At 36.3% G+C, this 17,031-nt stretch overlaps 1 protein-coding gene across 1 annotated transcript in view; it reads right to left on the reverse strand.

The window, feature by feature from the left end:
- Positions 1–17,031, reverse strand: part of LOC150101787 (actin nucleation-promoting factor WAS-like) — a 112,846-nt gene that overhangs the window by 92,880 nt on the left and 2,935 nt on the right. Inside the window, exon 2 of the mRNA XM_090400881.1 lies at positions 7,153–7,293. Within this exon, the coding sequence (XP_090257007.1) occupies positions 7,153–7,293 (141 nt within the window). The remainder of the gene's footprint in view (positions 1–7,152; positions 7,294–17,031) is intronic.

A 17,031-nucleotide genomic window follows, 5' to 3' on the forward strand; every position in this document is an offset into this window, starting at 1 on the left:
CCAATTAAAGAGACTAAGTATTCTTAGCAAAATTTATCACAAATACAGTAATAAACTATTTGCACATAACAAGAAACATGTTAAAATTCAATTTTCAGTTATGTTCATAATTCCTGTTAACAATGTCAACAATGAAATTAACATCACTGCCCTATTATTCAACATTGTTATATATTTTACAAATACTATTTGCTAGCAGTTATCAAGACACACTAAATGACTAGCTAGCACCTTTCGTTCAGGATCAGAATACTGTTATAATATTCTGTGATAGTATTATGATTAACTTATCCAAATTTTGATGTCAAGAAATACCAATTGACATACTAAGAAGAGTTCATGACTGTTTCTAACAAGATACTGTTATGTCGTTATTTTTCCTCGTTATGTTTAATGATTCTACACTCAATCATACAGTTATTTCTCCTCTGGTTTCTGTTATACTTAGTCAATCAAATCCAGTAATTCAGCTATCACTCTCTTTTCCTTAATCAAGCTATGATTTGGGCCATTCCTAAGATTGGTCACATGTGTTTCTTTCATTCATTAGAGGCCTTGTCTAAGTTTGGGACAAAGCCCTTGATTTTATCTTCTGAGACAGTCTCACTATTAAATATTGACGAATTTCTATTATGCTGTGTCAGCCAACACCAGAGGATAGATGAGATTCTTATCCAAGGTGGCTCTCTCAGAATAATACACAGTAATGGATATTCTAACACTCTTACTTAACTCATTCTACTCACTAATTCAGTTCACCTATTTTACTTTGCTTTTGCATGCAGTCATGGCCCGTAAATTCCAATTATAATCCTGTGTCCCTCCCGCTACGTTCTGTAATTTTTTTATGAGTGGCAATTCAAATTCATATGACAGGCTGATTTCAGGTAAATGAAATAAAACATATTTATTGAGGTCTAAGAATTACACATGAGAAATATATCAGACACATGGTTAACTTAATCACTATCCTAGTAAAATTTAGATATCATTACTAACACAACAGGACATGAATAATAACTTGCTCCACAGAATTATACATTAATTGTACAAATTACTATATGTAGAAAGTATTTTACCTTGGGTATAATAAATGTTAAGGATACCAAGCTATTTTAAACCTGGTTTTACTCCATTTGAGCAGAAATCCAACAGATAGTTGCCATTGTTATTACAAATATCTGTTGGATTTCTGCTCAGGACATGGACTGGTTATTACTGACATCATGTTCCAACATAAAAATGTGCAGAAATTCACATGGAGAGAAGAGGCTAGGAACAAGAAAAGTCTCATTGACTATGTTATTGTTGAATAGTGATGTTTTCTCCCTGGTGCAGGACACTAGAGTGTACAGAGGATTTGAAATTGGACGTGATCACTATTTAGTCTTGAGCAGGATAAAATTGAATTTCATATTGAAAAGAATACCATGTAAGAAAGTTTTAAAGCGAATAAAAGTTGAGCAGCTCTCAGATGTGAACTTTAGACTAAAATACACAAAGATTATTGAAGAAAAAAAAATGAAAGAGTTTGAGAACAGGAATCAAACCTTGGAGATTCAGTGGCAAACTCTGAAGAATTAAAGATACCAAGCTATTTTAAACCTGGTTTTACCCCATTTCCCAAGTAAGCAAACAGACAAGTCAAGTTTGCGTCTGCAAGTGTTGCAAATCTAGCTGACCCTGCATGTAGTGCAAGACCAAGGTTTTGCAGAGATGGGATTGAGGTGGCAAGGAAAGTCTCCGTGAAATGACCAGCAACTAGGTCAACATTCATGCTTGAGCCATGAGTTGCCTTGGTCTTGATCATACAGATCCCTTCCTGGAAGACTTTCTTCAAATAGGGACAGGTCTCTGCCAAATGTGGTAATCTCTAAAGTTCTCTATCAAATGTCCACACATAAATTAACATATAGAGTTCATTCATATCTCTGACTGGAAATAAGACAAACATTCTACATTACCATCCTATGGAATGACTTCCTGTTCTATCAGCAGCCTTGTCTAGACTTTTGTAGGCTATTATTCTCGGGGTCACTTACGATGACTGCACGGCCTGGTCTCCCCTAGTCGATAAGGTGATGTGCTGCTCTGGTCTCTCTCTGGTACCGCTGGCATTCATCTGTATTATCGGTCACTCGATATTGCTTAGCTACTCTGCTATGAAGAGTTAGCTAGCCTTGACTTGCAAGCTACGGTAGATGACTCATGACTTATACGGCCAATCGGGAACACCCCGATAGAGAAGGGAGAGTCAACGTCCAAGAGAGCAGGAAACAGGAACCAAAAGACCTCGAGAGAGGGGGGGGGGGACTTTTATACTACCTCCTTAGGCACCCTCTCCTACTACATTTTTACCACACGGCCATCATCTATCATGCATAGCGTTTTTCCGAGAATGCGTTCGAGCTTCGCTTTCCTTATAAATTCTCCTTTCCTTAGGCCATAAGTTATACTTGTCGGCTAAAGCGTGATCTTTGGACCCCAGCCTACATTCAACTTACTCTCATACATTACATAGGATAGCATATTCTAATTTAAGTATAAATTTATATAAATTCCCCTTTTCGACTCTGTACAAAATAGGTTAAGTTTCACATTTCTAAATGAAGCATTTCTTCAGTTCTGCTTTAAAGTTATTATTATTATTATTACTGGCAGTTCCAAGGAGTCCTTAGACTTATCGAGGGAGGCCCAACATCATGTCAAGAACAACAATTCAACATTCACACAGTATCTATCATACTTCTCCTTGAACTCATTTACAGTCATGGCACCCACAACAGACTCTTGCAGAGTATTCCACTCATTCGCCACTCTCCAAGTAAAAAACCTAGCTCTAACACCCTTGCTAACCACACTCTTACCAAGCTTCCATGGATGGCCCCTAGTCCTCCCACCACCAGTCCTGTTTTCAAAAATATCTTCTGAATAAATCTTATAGAAAACCTTCAGTAATTTGAATATCTCAATCATATCACTCCTTTTCCACCTATCAACCAATTTCTGCAGTCCACAAATCTTCAACCTGTTCTCATAAGGTTCATTCCATAGTCCTGCTATTATCTCGGTCACTCGTCTCTGGATCCTCTCCAGCTCCTCCTCCACATCGAGAAGAAACCCTGGCGCACATATCTGGGCACAGTAGTCTAGATGGGGTCTTATCTAGGCTCGATACAGAGGAACAATAACCTGTTTGTCTCTGCTCGTTAAAGTGTTTTTCAGCAACCAAGTGATTTGATGAGCTGATTTTACCACTTTTGCGATGTGTCCCCTAAACTTCAACTCCCTATCCACCAACACTCCCAAATCCCTGGTCTCGTCAATCTCCTGGAGTACAGTTCCACCAATGTGATGTACTGTTGCTAATCTTTTCACCCCAAAATGCAAAACCTTACATTTTTCCAAATTAAATTGACATCCAATCTCCTTAGCCCAGTCCTCCAAACTATCCAAATCATCCTGCAAAATTTTGACATCCTGAGCATTCACTATTGCTCTACCTAACTTTGCATTATCCGCAAACAGATGCACAGTTCCTCTCAGATCCTTTCCTATATCGTTAATGAACAAATTAAACAGTAGCGGCCAAAGAACAGAACCCTGCCGCACACCGCTAGTCACAGGCCGTCTTTTGGACTCTACTCCTGAATAAACCACTCTCTGATATCTCTCCATCAACCACCCTCCTATCCATCTCACCAACCCTACATCCATTCTCATATGCTGCAGTTTACTGATTAGAATTCCATGTGGTATCCTATCAAAGGCTTCAGCAAGGTCCAGCAGAATCACTGTAAACACGTTACCCTTATCCAGTTCAGCCGTCACTGTGTTATAGAACGTGAGCAAGTTACTGAGGCATGATCTACCCTTCACATGCTGTCCCCTATAGAGTATCCCATTTTCATCTATCCAATTTTGTATTTTCCTCTTGACTATTTTCTTCAAGACCTTGACAACAATTTCTGATATGCTGATCGGCCGGTAATTTTCAACAGCAGTCTTGGAACCTCCTTTATGCAGTGGAACTATTTTCCCCTCTTTCCACCCCCTTGGGACTAACCCAGACCCAAGACTCAAATTAAATAAAATGGTCAAAGGCATTGACAATTCTTTAGCCGATTCTCGTACGACAGGAGCTCATATACCATCCAATCCTGCAGATGAGTTGACATGAGGTTTTGCAATAGACTATTCACCTCCACTTCATTCACCACAAATCCTGTATAAGCTGTTTGTTCTTCCATTTCTGCAATGTCACCACATGGATGATATACTCTTGCAAAGTGCTCACTCAGTAATTCTACTATATCAACTGATTCAGTTACCTCCCTACCATCGGCATTCTTTAAAATCAATCTGCCATATACATTTTTTCTTTTACTTGCAACATATTGAAAAAACTGTTTGTGATTCTCTTTAGCCCGCATGGCTAATGTTCTTTCATAATCTGCTTTTGCTTTTCTTACCACACTTGTTACCCTTCTGGCCTGGGCTTGATACCGTTCATGTGCCTGCAGGTCACCTTTCTCCTTAAATTCCCTCCACAGTTGTTTCTTTTTTTTTTTGCAGCTCAAGCTTAATGGTGTTATTCATCCATTTAATCCCTACTTGATTTATTATTTGGACTCTAGGTATACAGTCAGCCATTGCCTCCTGCAAAAATTTCTTAACCGCCTCCCTTGCACTATCAACATCCCTGCAGTTTTACATGCCATGGCACTGAACCAATCAAACTCCTAAGCTTGTCATACTTACCAGCCTGAAAATTCCACATGTACCCTTTTTTAATTGTAAATTCTACACCTTTAGCCACCTCCCAAGTCAAGACCCTATGATCACTCTCACCAATTGGTGGCAATGTGGTCATTTTTGTTACAGTCGAATCCTCAGATGCAATTACTAGGTCAAGCACTCTCTGACACCTAGTATTTTCAATTCCATGCTGTTGCAGATAGTTATCCCTTAATAACAGCATAAAACTCTAGGTTCCTTCCTCCCGTGTGCCCTCTCCTCCCTCCAATCAATGCTACCATAGTTGAAATCTCCAATAATAATTACCCTCCTTCCACTCATTTCTTCTATTTGTTTATGCATACTATCTCCACCATCTTTTCCCATCACCTGGTCCATAGCAGCACCCAATTGTATATTTTGTTCTGCTAGCCTCAATCTCACATCAAATGGCCTCAAATGTGCTCTTTTCTCTATCCTGCAATTCAACTTCTATTCTCCTTGGCTGCAGCTCCACAGCTATCATCAATAATACTCCCCCCCCCCCATTTTATTCTCCCTGTCATTCCTGAACACACTATACCCCTCACATTCAATCCCACTAGCTTTATCATCTTCTGTCAGCCATGTTTCACTAATACCAACAACCTGTGGCCTGGAAGTGCCAACCATGGCCAAAAATTCTTCCTTCTTGTTCCTAATACTCCTAGCATTAGTATACATGAGTTGCAGACCCCCGTTAGCTCCATCCGTACCTTGATGCCTTATACTAACTATTCCATTCTGATTTGTTGTCCTTATTCGCTTGGGCATATTATACTCATTTATACACTCGACTGCCTCCCTAAGGTCTGCATATCTACTCCCCCCCCTAATAAATCTAGTTTCCCCAATTATGCACATCCACTTCATTCAACAACACTTTTTCAAATCTCTTTACACCGAATCCATTCAAATGCAAACCATCCATCTTATATAGATCCTTTCACCTATCAAACTCACTCCACACGTCCATGAATTCCACACCACTCATCCTGCATAACCCACGCATAAAGTCATTTGCAATGGTATAAATTTGTTATACTATACATATTTATTTCCTTGCCAAAGTACAAAATTCTCTGCCTACAATTAAGGTTTGTTAGATCCTGAATGAATTAATCTTTTATCCAAATTTTGATCATTCAGGACACAACAATATCTTCAAGCATTGTTTGTTCCCCCATCTTCTGGTAGCAACTTTGGAAGCTGGATAATGCCTCAAAAACTAAAAATCACATAACTAGCTTCTAATTTTGGATGGCAGCAAAAAATGAGGGGAAACTTTCCTCTACAGAATGCATAATTGTTATAGAATAGGCAAAACTCTTTCTTCTCAAGCTGGCAGCAAAAAAAAAAAAATTGGCTGCTAAAAAAGTAATAGTGATGTTTGGTTCTGTTTGATATCCTAACTATTTTAACTTGAGAAACAAATTAACTATTATTATTATTATTATTATTACATGACAAATCCAGGGAGTCCAAAGACTCATCGAGGGAGGGCACCTACTCTACTACTCTGTGTCCACCAACTACAACGAACCGCAACTACCTATTATCAATTGCTTGGAGGTTATTGTCTGTCTGCTAACAGTGTAGCCAGTTACAGAGCCTCTATAGCTTAATCAACATCAACAATGTCCTTCGATTAGTAAGGCCTGGGTTTGATGTCCTTCGATTAGTCAAATCTTGTCTGGAAAGTAAAGAACCTGTAATGGCATCTCAATGAAGGATGAGTTTATAGCAGACATAATAACCAACCTCATAGCCTTAGATGTTTCAGCTATAATTCCAATAAACAACAGCCAGCTACATACAATACTTATGTCCATTATAATAAATAAAACATTTTTAAATATCCACACTAAATACAGAAAAACAGCAACATTAATCATTCTGATGGATGATTACCAGGTTTTGGAAACTAAATAGCATAATTAGGCAGAAAAGAGATGAGAGAAAAATTGCTAAACTTGGCAAAAGTACCAAGCAATTTCTTGAATTCCCTGTATGTATACACTGAAATCAGATTACATGCATTTATATTGCTACAATAAATTATGGCTTAAAATGTAATTTGCCAATTCTTCAATGAATGCCATTACATAAAAGTAAATAAGTGAATCTTCTGTAACCTGATGAATATCATTTTTAACAATAATGGAACATTATAAAAACAAATGTACTATGATAGAATGCATAAAATACTCTCCAATAGTAAGCCATAGCATAGAGAATTCCAGCTGTTTATTATCCCTTCCAATCTCCTTCACACTGTTCTTGAAGTAGAAATAACGTAAACAGTGAAAATCACAAATCATTAATACTTAACTACTGAGAAATATGAAAATTATAGTTAATCCATAATTTTCTTACATCTATATCAAAGACTCTGATGAAGAATGATCTCTGGGGATTATCCTTGACAAAGCATGCTACCCCACAATAGCTTTTATTCCACTGCTGATGACCAGGAGGTTCAGACAAAAATACTTGCACCACCGCTGTGGCTAAGGTCTAAAATAAATAAAACAGGCTAAGTTCAGCTAACATAAAAAAGTTTATAAGAACATGCGCTACTGATATAATAAACAACAACAAAAAAAATCATTATAATCCACTAATAGCTGGATAGCACTAAGTGGCTTATGTTAATCTTTCCCATCATTCTGTGAAATCAACTTCCTGGGTTTTAATAGCATTATTTTTTTATGATTATATTATATTATAGGTTATACATCTCAAAGCCAATATCTTGAATCATAATCAACACAAACATTAAACTACATTTTTGTTTAAATTACCTAGAGACACTTGAAAATAATTATAATTTCTTTTTAATGATTGCCTGGAATGTATTACTGAGGAAGTCTGCAATAATAAAGGCAAAACAAACACATTCTGTCTTAATGGAAAAGGGGGGATTTCAAGTGAAAGTAATCAAGTAATCAAAACGTATAGCAGGAGCAAATAATATTTTATTAATTTACATGAACAACATATATTGACTCATGCAACATATTTTTTTAAAATTATTATTATTATTATATCACACTTCCAAGGATTCCAAAGACTCATCGAGGGAGGACATCTACTCTACAACTCTTCGTCTCACTACTCCACCAATGTTCATCATCTAATACCAAAGCCACCTACCGCCGACTTCTGCCACTAGTACTTACACAGACAATCACAAACATCCATGCCCACGGCGGGATACAAACCCGCAGCCTTTTGGCTGGAGAGTGGATACGCTAAGCCACTTGGCCAACCAGGCCGGCATAAGATTGACCATTTCATGTGCATTAATTAATTAATGTATAAATTAATTGAGACAAACTAGTCAGGGGCTGTTATCAGGTTGTCATGGAAAAGATTTTTCATAGGATGGGAGAGGGTGGGGTAGAACAAGAGGCTATTGCTGGAAACAGTATAAGAAGGGTGTGAGCAGAGGAGTGAGGAACAGGCCCACTCACCAATTACAAGGAAAGTAATTGGTGAGTGGAATGCATTGCCTGAGTGTGTTTAAGTCAATGATCAATCAGTTTAAGGCATGTTGGATGAGCATTTTGTGCGATAGTGTGTACTTCCTACAATAAGTCTATAACTCCATGGAGGTCAAATGTTAATAATAATAATAAAATAAGCTGGAAATGTGTTATGCCTATTTGTAGATAATTAAGTGAACACTAATTTATCAATGAATATAATTACTGATAAACAAATATGGTATCATGATGACTCTTGAACAATTGGAAGAAAACTCTACATGGAGGTTTGCCTTTGCAACTACACCTTATTAATGAAATTTGTATGGATAAATAAATACTCGTGTATATAAAATTTGGCACTTGGGACAAATTTTATATGGACTTGGGACTAAATTATCAAGCCATTTAAGAAAAACCATTCCAGTTACTTGATCAACTTTTTTTTAAATTTATTTTGATGATAGTTATATATGAACTTGTAAATTGCTAACTGAATTATTCATTTGATTTTTATATGAATGCATTCAATAAACAAAAGTAATATAATAATGCATCTTCAGGTTTCAGATACATAAATACCTTCTCCCTTCTTATCTTTTAATTTATCTGCCATCGTTGGCACAGCTGGATGAGGATAGCATTGCCACTCTCCAACCATCAAACACTATGGACACTGGTAGAAAATTGCCATAAACTGATGCAAGACCACCACCACCTGCTTATTAGAGACTCAAAGTGAAAGTGAAAAGGCTTGAAAAATACTTCTATTTCATGTTTGGTTTCTAGAGTAGAATTTCAGATAATCAAAGCCCACATATACTATAACATACTATAGGTTTAAAACATTTTTGCCAGTGGGATTTGCATAAACTAACATGTGGGAATATCACAAATGCTATTATAATTATGCATGCTTTATGGTGTGTGCAGATTTTTGGTTCAATTTGTGCAACAAGAAAGGAAATTCTAGTATATCTGTGATATTAAGATGTTATTTAAGGAGAAAGAAGGAATGTACTAATGTGATCATCATCATTAGCCATTTTCTGTCCACTGCTCATAGAAAGCCTCCCCCAAAGTCCTCCATCATTCCTATCTTGAGCCTTCCTATGTCACTGAGTTCCTGACATCTCTTTAATCTCACCCTTCCAACCATCTCTTTGGTCTTCCTGTAGCTTTCTTTCCACCTCTAGGAACCAATTTAGTATCAACTTTGTCCATTTTTGAGTATTACGTCTTGCAATATGACCTGCCCATTGCAATTTGGATCTTTTAACAGCTGTTATAATGTTGCTCACCCTAGTTTGAACTCTGACCCAAGTATTGCCCAGCTGAGGATTACTCATTTTCCTCTGGGTAATCCTCAACTTGTTGGTCAATTTTTTAGTCAAGTCCATGTTTCACTTCCATATGTCATGACTGAAAGTATATAACTGTCAAATATTTCTCTTTTAAGGCAACTGGGATGTTTACTTTGAATGCTTCATGGCATTTTCCAAAGGCTACCCCCAATCAAGTTGAATTCTAGGTATAATTTCTTTACAGTCACCCTCTACTGTGATCTTTTGTCCTAGGTGTTCCTAGGACAAAACTTCCTGGTGTTCCATTTGTATTTATCGGCGTTTTTGTAATATCTTTTATTGGACATCATAGGTGGCCAAAAGCAGGCCTGCGGGCCACATGCAGCCCATAATGTGATTTTGTGCAGCCCGCAACAGGATAAAAACTATATTAAATTATATATATTATCAATTTAGCTATTAGTTTCGACCGAAGAGTTTCTGATTGATATACTAGTTATATTCATTATTTCTGATGACGGAAACAATTTATATTCTCAACATGAAATCAAAATTGCTTTAAAAAGATTACTCAATTTATAAAATCCACTGCTTCTCTGTGCGAGCTGTAGTAGTAGTAGGGGAGTGATAGATTTCTATGCGCTCCAGAGTAACGCATCATTGAAAGTCACTTGCTCTGCTCTGGTTACAGTGATCAGTTTCACAGTTAACAGTGTTATTGTTGCAGTTTGTGTTCCCTGGTGAGTTACTTCAGCCTTTGTGTACTATGAGTAAGAAACATAAGATCTGTGAAGAAAACAGGTCATTTCAAGAGAAATGGGAAAATGAATTTCTGTTGATCAACAATAACAACAACAAATCACAGTGCCTTGTGTGTTTGCAAGTATTGTCTGTGCACAAGGAATATAACCTCAAACACCACTACATACAGCACCATGCCACTAAATAACAAGAATACGCTGGACAAGTACGTACTAAAATTGTATGTAATTTGAAGAGAAAGGTTAGTGCTCAGAAATCTATTTTTAATAAACCAACATCGATACAAAAAAGCTCACTCTTGGCATTGTTTGTTGTATGCGCAGAGATAGCAAAAGCAAAAAAATCATTATCTGATGGTGAATTTGTAAAACACTGTTCTGTGAAAATGGCACATGCATTTGGGGAAGATAAAATTGCCAGTAAGTTTGAAAGCGTCCCACTATCAAAACAAACTGCAACAAAAAGAGTTGAGGAAATAGGTTCTCACATATTAAATAAATTAAAAAGAGTTATTATAGATTCAGCTTATTTCTCATTGGCTCTGGATGAATCAACTGACAAAACAGATACAGATCAACTTCTAATTTTCATTCGAACTGTTTCTAAAGACTTTGTTATTAATAAAGAGCTACTAGCATTAGTCATTGCATAACACAGCCAAAGGTCAAGACATTTATGAAGGTTGTAAATGGTACTGGTGACATCAACAATCTCACAGCTATTGTGACAGATGGCAGCAAATCAATGCGTGGTACTCAAACAGGCTTAGTTGGCTTACTAAGGAAGGTTGGAATCAATTGCCCTGTATTGCACTGCATTATACACCAGGAGGCTCAGTGTGGTAAAATTCTGGAGATAGAGGATGTTATGAAAACTGTAATGAAGTGTGTGAATCTAATTAAGGGCGGAAATCGAGCCTTAACACACTGCAAGTTTCTTTCTTTTCTAACAGAAATGGAGGTAGAATATGACGATTCAGTGTTGTACACAGAAGTACGTTGGCTAAGCAGAGGGAACTGTTTGAAACGGTTTTTTTGCTTTGAGAAAGGAAATAAAACAGTTTTTAGAGGAACACGAGAAGACAAACAAAGAACTAATCACAAAACTATGTGATCTTCATTTTAACAGCTTACTCGCCTTTCTAACAGACATCACACACCAGATGAATGAACTCAACGTGAAGTTACAGGGAAGTAACCAACCAATCTCAGATTTAGTTGGACACCTAGATGGGTTCATAAGTAGACTTTTTAATTCACCCTAGTCAGAGGAAACTTGGTACATTTCCCTTCCTGCAGGGAGTTGATGGAGGAGAGTCATGACATTGACTTCAAGTTTTCTGTGCCAATGTTAGACCAACTTTTGGAGCAATTCAGTAAGCGATTTTCTGACTTCGGTGATGCAGCTACAACTGACATTATTTAACAACCCAATGAAATGCGACATTTCAGAGCAGCATGACACTATTCAATTGGAATTGTGTGACCTTCAAAGTGACCCCTTTTTTCCAGTCAAGGGTGGAGATAGGCATCGACTTTTAGAAACTGGTACCAAGGGAAAAATATCCAGCATTGAGTGATTTTAGCTTGAGAATTGCATCTATGTTTGGAAGCACATACATATGTGAATGCACTTTCTCAACTATGAGGGCAGTTAACTCATCACAAAGAAGCCGACTGATTGATGACCACCTTCAGGATTTGTTACAAATATCGTCATCATCGTTGAAAATCAACTTTGATGAACTTGTTGCCGCACATGAATGCCCACAGTGTTCTCATTAAGTTGTGTTACATGTAAAAAAAACCAGAAATATGTAATTAAATTTAATTTAACTTATATTTAAATCAATCAAGTATTTCATATTGTTCTCCCAGTACTAAAATGATTTAATAAATATAGTAATTCAATACATATAACTATTGCTTTAAAAAATGCAGTTTATTTTTATTTAAGTTCTGTCTAAAAGCGTGCAGCCTGTGATGCTACCACTCATCATATACTGGCCCTCGTATAGAATGAAGTTGGCCACACCTGTTATACATTATTTTTGTTTCATCTTTGTTTATTATTATTACATGACATGTACAAGGACTCATCATTTATATTTAATTTTTAATTATAAATTAATTTTAAATTATATTTAATTTAATCTTTGTTTATATTTAATCCTTTCTTTTTACTCTCTACATTTCTTTTTCCAAAGAACAGAGATATATGAAATTGGTTCAGTCAGTTTTAATGCAGACAATAAGTGGATATTGACCAGTAGAAACACATGATCTTGGAAGAAAGCTGAATAATGATGATTGGCAGTTCAGAAAAACATTGCCTGTGAACATATCTATAGAAGAAATATAAAGTCGAAACAATATTCATGAGAGTGACATGCTATCCACCTATAAAGAACCTGATCTCATGTCCTTGCATAACTTGACATATCAAGCTGGTCAGAAAGCTCCTGATACATTACTGCACAAATTCATTAGAAAGAACATCAGGAATACGTGTTGAAAGTTTATTTTTCACTTGGTTAGACTATAATAAATTTAGTTTAATCCTTTATCCAAGTGTGAGCAAACAAAGTTTGCACCTGAAAGTATCTTCAGGACTGGGGTAAGGTGGTACAACACTGGGCAACTCGTTGCAAAGGTGGAGCAAGCTAACATCACTCCTATCTCAGTATCTCCCATAATGCAAAACACATCTCCCTGCAGATATGTCTAATGTTATGCATTAAGGGAAGGGCCACTACCCAGACTAGTTTCGACCTTTATTGAGGTCTCTTCAGTGGGAGCCAGGCCCAAGTGGAGATACCAGGCAGAAGCATTGGCAAGGTCATCTCTACCTATAAGAATTGCCAAACGGTGTGCCACCTTTTAAATAAATTACTCTGGATTTAGGATTATTCTGGATTAAATCCAGAGTAATTTATTAAAAAGATGGCACACCGTTTGGCAATTCTTATAGGTAGAGATGACCTTGCTAATGCTTCTGCATGTGGTCTCTTTTCTTCATCTGATCTGCAAAGATAATGTTGGATTAAGGATGATTTGGCTTGTAGGATTCAAATAGATGGTGTGAAGTCCTTTCGGAGAAGCCATTTAATTTCATGCATTGTTTGATAGTAGAAAGTTCTTTCTACTATCAAACAGCTATTTATATTCCTATCAATAAAATATCCACCTATTTCCCATAGTCTAAAGATAAATGCTCAATTATGTCTCTTCCTGGTGTATACCAAGTTGCATGTGACTGCCATCTTTCTTACTTTGGACAAACTGGACGCTCTATAGAAAAAAGAATACAAGAACATCAATCTTATATTCTTTATAACAAATCTGATAAGTCTGGATTGGCACAACACAGAATAAAGACAAACCACGACATTCTCTGGTCCAAAACTCGCCTTCTACACAGATGTCAGTATAAATTCGAACACCTATTCAGAGTCCCAAGACCTTACTTTAACGCCCTAAAACGCCTTAAATCGAAATGACTGCATATCTATCCTTGTCAAAAATATGGGAAAGTTTGATCCAAATAACACATTGATTTTTTTTTAAAAATTAAGACCTTCTAGATACTACATTTGTCTAATAATATCTTTAATATGATTTTATAAATTAAGTTTTTTGTATGACATTGTATATTTATACATGTAATTTATTTCTGAACTCTTATGTTTACCTTTCTTCAGTGAAACGATATTGCAATTAGTGATGTAACATTACATGGCTTGTTCTAATTTTGAATGATCAACTGTTTGTATTCTACCTTGTAAAAAACTGTTTCCTGTCAAGTCACTGATGATAGTTTGTTATTTTCAAACTGAAATATCTGGCAATATATTAAATATACTTTTATTGTGCTAATGTGTTGATAATTCTTAATTTCATGCCACAAGTTTCTCTCAAAAGTAGAATGTATATTATACTTGACAAGAAATTATATTATTGTTCCAATTCCATACCAAAGCATAAGCATAAAGTCACTTCATGCTTACAGAAGTAACTCATAAATAGTCTACTTGTATAAACAGGATGTTTGACTTCACATCAATTGTCTTAGTATCCCCTTTACCATCTCTTCCATTCTTTCTAAAAATACTATATCCTTTACACTCAATTCCAGTTATTCTACATCTGACTCATCGTCAAGTTTCACTAATGAACCTTAGAGTACAATGCATGAGGTAACAAACCCTTTGACTTTGTTCCTGATACTCCTGCTTTGTGTATAAACATTACCTCTTGGCTTTTTTGTATGCTTATATATGCAATCTTCCTGGGCAACTTTCTCTTTTACCCCCCCCCCAAATTATTATTATTAAGAGAAACCTCCAGGGAGTCAGAGACTCATCGAGGGAGGCCACATACTATACACACCAGCTATCATACTTATTCTTAAATTCATTCACACTGCTTGCACTCACAACATCCAATGGCAATCTATTCCAGTCATGCACCACCCTCTGAGAGAAAAATCTGGCCCTTACACCCTTCTTGGCAGCCATCATTCTCAGCTTCCAAGGATGCCCTCTTGTCCTTTCCCCACCCTCCATAAATTGAAAAATCTCATCAATTGAAATCCTGTATGACCCTTTCAGCAGTTTGTAAGTCTAATTTTTTCACCCCTCTTTTAATTTTTTTAGGAATAGTTTTACTCCTGGTACATCTTTTTCTGAGATTGATGAAGATTAAATATAGATCCTTATTATATTCCCATAATTTCTAGATTATCTACTGCAAGATAAATGTTGGGTTTTAGCAACTTTTATTTGGCCTAAATCCAGCCTATTCTTCAACAAATTTTCCCTAGGCATTTCTCAAATATGCAAGCATAAATCTTTTTTGGGATCACAAAAGAAATGTGGGGAAATTCTTCTGTAATTCTGTTTTATTTACCAATTTATAAATTGATATGATGAGAGCTCTAGTCCTATCATCGGGGATTTGATCATGTCACCAAACCCTCATGATTATGCAGTATAGCCTCTGTAAAATTGTTCACCATTTCAGGTTATATCTAATCCAGCTGCCTTTCCATATTTCAATATTTCTGATGACACTTTTTCTATCTCAAGTTTCATATGCACTCCTTATTCTATTCCTCCTGTTTTATGTGAATTCCATCTACAAAAAGATGGAATTAACATAAAATCGTTTGTTTTGAATTATGGCCTAAACAACTAAAAGTAATGAGGCCAGTATATTATGCATGCTAACTGAATGTGTTCTTCCGACCAGTTTGCCTCTTTTGCAGGACAAAAATATTCAACTTTCCAAGAGGAAAAACTCTACAACCTCCATATAAGACAAGATCACTCATCACTCATTAGAAAGCCTGAAAGATTCTTTGCATCCTTGAGAGGATTTAAACCAAGGTCTTCCCACACAAAGGGAATTGCCAATACTAAGCTATAGAGGAGAGGCTCAAGATAAGTTGTGCACCTCTGATGAATGAGTAACTGTGGGCGAGGCAAGGGTTAGATAATCTGAGATCCTGCTCCAATGACAAAGCACAGAACTTTTTCAGAAATCATAACTATGGTAGAATTTGAACATACAACTTGCTGGTACAAAGCAGGATTTTTCATCCTGCAAAACAGGTAAACCAGCTAGAAAAACAAACAAATAATAATAGTATATAATGCAGATAGGATTAACTGTTCTATCATAAACAGTAAGGCAGGTTTCTAAGATGGCTAAACAAACACATGTAATAACCACAGTAATAAGTAAATATTTCACCCTAAGACATCATCAATACAGTTAATTCTAACAAGGAATAACATACAGTTAGGGTGCATGATTATAATGGAATCCCAATATGCATGCAGTAGCATGTTAGAGAATTAAAATATATCTGGAGGAAAAAAAAGTGTACGAGGTGCGTGTATGAGGTTCCATGCTCCTGTAAATTGTCTTACTATGGACAGACGGGTAGATCTGTTCATAAACGCATTTCTGAACATCAAGACCATATCCGTCTTCTTATCAAACCACAGAAATCTGGCCTCACACAACACAGAGTTGAAAACCCAAACCATAGGATCCATTGGAAAAAGATCAAACTTCTATATAGATCTTTATATAAACACGAACGTTTATATAAAGAAAGTGCTGAAGCCCTACTTCACAGACCAAATCTAAACCGTAATGACGTTCTTGCTATTCCTAAAGTATGGGAAATTGTCATACAAAATTGTATAAAATAATTTTTTTTATATATGTTATCTTATAATCTTTTCCCCCCCCCCTCCAGATATATTTTAATTTAATTCTATGACATGTTACTCCACGCATATTGGGATACCATTATAATCATGCATCCTAACTGTATGTTATTCCTAATATTGTTTGAATTAGTTGTACTGACAATGTCCTAAGATACTTAGGATGAAATATTTACTTATTAAAACTTATTACTGTGGTTATTACGTGTGTTTGTTTAGTCATGAATTCTCCACAGGTCTCATTGTACAATAAAGGTTTCTAAGATGCTACTAAGATGGCCATAGCAGGCCATTGAGCGTAACATGAATAGAATGTGTGTGTGTAAACAGGCTACCTGGTCATGACTGACTACTGAGCCGAACACCAATGGAATGTGTGTGTGTAATAAATCATTTGAAATATCCAATGGATATGACAGCTTACTTATCTCTATTTAAAAATGTACCCCAAAACTCTGAAGTA

The sequence above is a fragment of the Typopeltis vanoorti genome, chromosome 11 (genome assembly GCF_054136105.1).
Source record: "Typopeltis vanoorti isolate ZY-2024b chromosome 11, IOZ_Tvanoo_1.0, whole genome shotgun sequence".
In the NCBI taxonomy this organism is placed as follows: Eukaryota; Metazoa; Arthropoda; class Arachnida; order Uropygi; family Thelyphonidae; genus Typopeltis; species Typopeltis vanoorti.